The sequence below is a fragment of the Myzus persicae genome, unplaced genomic scaffold, assembly GCF_001856785.1.
Source record: "Myzus persicae strain clone G006 unplaced genomic scaffold, MPER_G0061.0, whole genome shotgun sequence".
NCBI lineage: Eukaryota > Metazoa > Arthropoda > Insecta > Hemiptera > Aphididae > Myzus > Myzus persicae.
In genome coordinates, this window is record NW_019102723.1 from 645,315 (window position 1) to 649,776 (window position 4,462).

Consider the following 4,462-nt stretch of genomic DNA (forward strand, 5'->3'; position numbering starts at 1 on the left):
ACCTCGACTCTAACCCATTGAAAATATATTCGAATTATTATATCATATAATATTATATAAGTTTTGATGACACTATATTAAAATTAAATACTGTTAGTACTTAGAAATCTCTTAATCGTTAGACTTCTAGATATACTCAACAACAACAAATTAAAATACCTATTAGTGAATAATACATAATGAAATTTTTACCTTCTCACGAAATGTTATCATACCTGTTAGTGAATAACACATTAATAACCAATCTATGCTAAAAAATATCTTAATCGCTTAACAACAACAAATTAAAATACTTATTAGTGAATAACACAGTGATAATTGATATACATAATGAAATTTGTACCTTCTCACGAAATGTTATCATACCTGTTAGTGAATAACACATTAATAACCAATCTACACTAAAAAATATCTTAATCGCTTACACGTTAGACTCTTAGATAGCTCGATATTGTATCCCCTACCAATTAATGGACCCATCCACACCCATCTTGTCTCTGTAAGAGCTGACATTCATTCAGTCTGTTCTCAATCTTACACAATTGTAATTCTCCTCTACGTTTCTATCAGTCTTATAATTTATTCTGAGCTTATATTTTTTCAAGTCATATATTATTCTATAGTGTTTATTATTTGTCTAAGTCTTTTAAAAGTGTTCTAAATTTTTCTAAGTCTTTATAAATTTAAAGTGTTTATTATTTTTAAAACATGGCTGGTTCAATCGATGACAACGCTACCTTATACAATGAGAAGAAGAAGGCTTTCACTTATGTACCACCAACACCTCCGGCTGAACTCATCGAGTCTACATCTTACACGTTAGACTTTACAGCTAGAAAATTTATAATTGTCGGTATCGATCCAACAGAACAACTTCAAACAGTTGTTCTTTTATTAACATCGTCACGTTATGTGAAAATTAGTACAGATTTTATAAGACGGATATTCTCGCTTATGGGTAACGTACTATCTTTTATATTAGACAAGCCACAAAATTATAAGCGAACCATATTTCTCGAAACCGATTCTTATAAAATATCGAGTATGGTGTATAGCGGTTCAAACGTTCTAGTAATTGAATCTAAGACTAAAGACGGATGTAGAGTTTTATTAAACCGTATAGATTTAATAAAACTCCAAGAATTAGAATGGTGTATTACTGCTAGTATTAAAGAAAAAGAAGCGAACATAAAACCTAAAATTATTAAACAAATTAATAATTATTGCGAGTATTTGAGGAAAAAATACTCGCAATCGGATTCACCACCCAACAATTTGAGGGAAATGGAAATTTTCATTCGGAACGTTGAAGTCAGGCAGAGTATGGACACACCTAACCTCAGTCAAATTAAAATGTTTGCGACTACACAATTGGCGGAGCTTTGTGTAGCTCATCGGAACGCACGAAACTCAGAAGTGATAATTTTAAAAATATATTATTACATATATAAAATATTACTAATTACTTTTTATTTTAGCCATATGACAAGAATTTCAAAAGGTTGTCATCTTTGTCACCTAACTTTTCAACAATAATGGATGAAACGGCTAAATTGTATGAAGACATTGATGCATGTGATGAAATCAATCCGTTGGAGGATGATAATTTAGTTAAGGTAATTCATAAATATAATATTATGTACAAACATATATTTAATTAAGTTTTTATTTTTATTTTACTTGTAGTATGAGTATTCACCGATATCACCAAACTATTCTCCAGACAACAATATATCAATTAAACAGGAAGTTGCCACTACATCTATTCTAGCTAAGGTAATTGATATATTGTTGTCTGGAGAATAGTAAATTTAGAACACTTTTAAAAGACTTAGACAAATAGTAAACACCATAGAATAATATATGACTTGAAAAAATATAAGCTCAGAATAAATTATAAGACTGATAGAAACGTAGAGGAGAATTACAATTGTGTAAGATTGAGAACAGACTGAATGAATGTCAGCTCTTACAGAGACAAGATGGGTGTGGATGGGTCCATTAATTGGTAGGGGATACAATATCGAGCTATCTAAGAGTCTAACGTGTAAGCGATTAAGATATTTTTTAGTGTAGATTGGTTATTAATGTGTTATTCACTAACAGGTATGATAACATTTCGTGAGAAGGTACAAATTTCATTATGTATATCATTTATCACTGTGTTATTCACTAATAAGTATTTTAATTTGTTGTTGTTAAGCGATTAAGATATTTTTTAGCATAGATTGGTTATTAATGTGTTATTCACTAACAGGTATGATAACATTTCGTGAGAAGGTACAAATATTTCATTATGTATTATTCACTAATAGGTATTTTAATTTGTTGTTGTTGAGTATATCTAGAAGTCTAACGATTAAGAGATTTCTAAGTACTAACAGTATTTAATTTTAATATAGTGTCATCAAAACTTATATAATATTATATGATATAATAATTCGAATATATTTTCAATGGGTTAGAGTCGAGGTGGGTAGTATGAACAAGTAATATGTACATACACTCGGTTCGATCCTAACACAGAATATTATATATTTTTTTTTTGCGTTATAGTAAGTTTTTATATATAATAACATGTGATAAATGATAATAATATTAATCGATAGTAATATTAATTGATAATAATATTAAAATATATGTTGATTACTTACCGGATCATATGGTGGTGGGGTAAATATACATCGCATACTTGTGTGATCGGGTTCAGGTGAAGGGGTAAATATACGTCATACACGTACGCAATCAAGGATCACGAATATCGATTAGGTTAGTGTGATAATTGATAATAATATTAATTGATAATATTAAAATATATATTGATTACGTACCGGATCATATGGTGGTGGGGTAAATATACATCACACACGTACGCAATCAAAGATCACGAGATTACGAGCCAAGGATCACGGGGATCACGAGGATCACTAGGGATCACGAGGATCACGGGATCACCAGCAGAACTCTCTATTTCATACTACTCATACTTAATGTAGAACTTTGTCTACTCGAATTTTGAAGCGGGTGAATTTGTTGCTATACATACCTGATACTATTGTTTTTATTGGTGGCAAACGGACTGAATATGGGCGAAATGAAAGAAAAAACAAATCGCATCGTACATAATTTTATAGAAAAAAATATATTTTTTTCATACAAACTCTTAAATAATACTTAAACACGTCACATTAATTTTTTGCACATATTACCATAAATTGTAATAACTAACGTATGATATTTTACGCCCGATAGGACTCGAATCATCGCCGTTCACAAACGATAAATAATCGTACCGTTGAACTTTAATAATAATAATTGTAACGTATTAGTTGAAAACTGTCAGCCGGCCTGATTTATGCATGTACCACGTGCGTATTGTAATTATTGTTATTATACGAGTGTGTAGAACAGCAACCGCGATGGTTCCAATATCACACACCCTTTATGCAATATGGGTTTCTCATTATAGACCGCTCGACCGCTGCCACGGGGCGCTCTCTGTATACGCGTCGCCGATACATTATTATAATGTACAGGGTGAGCTGGGCGTTCCGCACAAGCGTTTTGAGAATGGTGGTCATTGTGAACGGGGTGTTTGGAAATGGAATGAAAAATCTATGTTGCGGTTCGCACGTTCTAAGCTGAGAAAATGTATTACTATACATATATTATGCACTACCGTCTACCAGAATATGTTCGCCCCTCCCCCCCCCCCCCCCAAAAAAAAAAACCTTATATTCATAATATGTCACAAGGCTTATGAAATTGTCAATAGTCCGACGTGTGAAGTATCAAAAAATACTAGTTTTGTGAGACGAAATGTCTGTTGAGAGAATGACGTATTGTTCGATGAGATGACAACTTAATGAGCATAAGGACTTATCAATTAAGAAATGAAAGCTATCACATGAGAGTTCCAGGTTTTCTAACCCCAAAATAAGTTTAGATTCCGTTCACTAATATATTATTGTATCGTACTCGACGTGTGTAGAGTGTCTCTAAACGCCTGTATGACTAATAATATACATCTTGTGGAGATGGTGCATCCAGATCGAGAGCAAATTATGTGATTCGTTTTCAGATTTTCGCATACCCCGTTTCTACCGAAATATAAAGCTGATGATAATATTTATTTAGGTACCTACGCGTGATATATACTACGTTCTCAAGTAATAACACAGAAACGCGTTGACAGCGATTTGGCTTCCAATCGATACATATATTAGGTACGTACCTATATTTAGTTACATAAGCTGTAATAACTAAGTATCCGTACAGAAAATAATATGTAGGACGTATTCTACATACTTAGGTCGACGTAATGTAGTACAGCCTCACATATTATATTACTCCGATAACAATATTCACTTTTCTGAAAACTTCTCAATGTCGACATTTAATGAACACAAGCGTTATAAAATAGGTAGGTATTAAATTACGTTCGTTTGAAAACCATGATCGG

At 32.0% G+C, this 4,462-nt stretch overlaps 1 protein-coding gene across 1 annotated transcript; it reads left to right on the forward strand.

The window, feature by feature from the left end:
- Positions 1 to 481: 481 nt before the first annotated feature.
- LOC111033007 lies at positions 482 to 1,806 on the forward strand. The gene is made up of 3 exons (XM_022313540.1): positions 482 to 1,416; positions 1,479 to 1,616; positions 1,687 to 1,806. Exons 1-3 carry the CDS (start codon positions 709 to 711, stop codon positions 1,804 to 1,806), a joined length of 966 nt encoding a protein of 321 aa, XP_022169232.1. The 5' UTR covers positions 482 to 708.
- Positions 1,807 to 4,462: the final 2,656 nt, after the last annotated feature.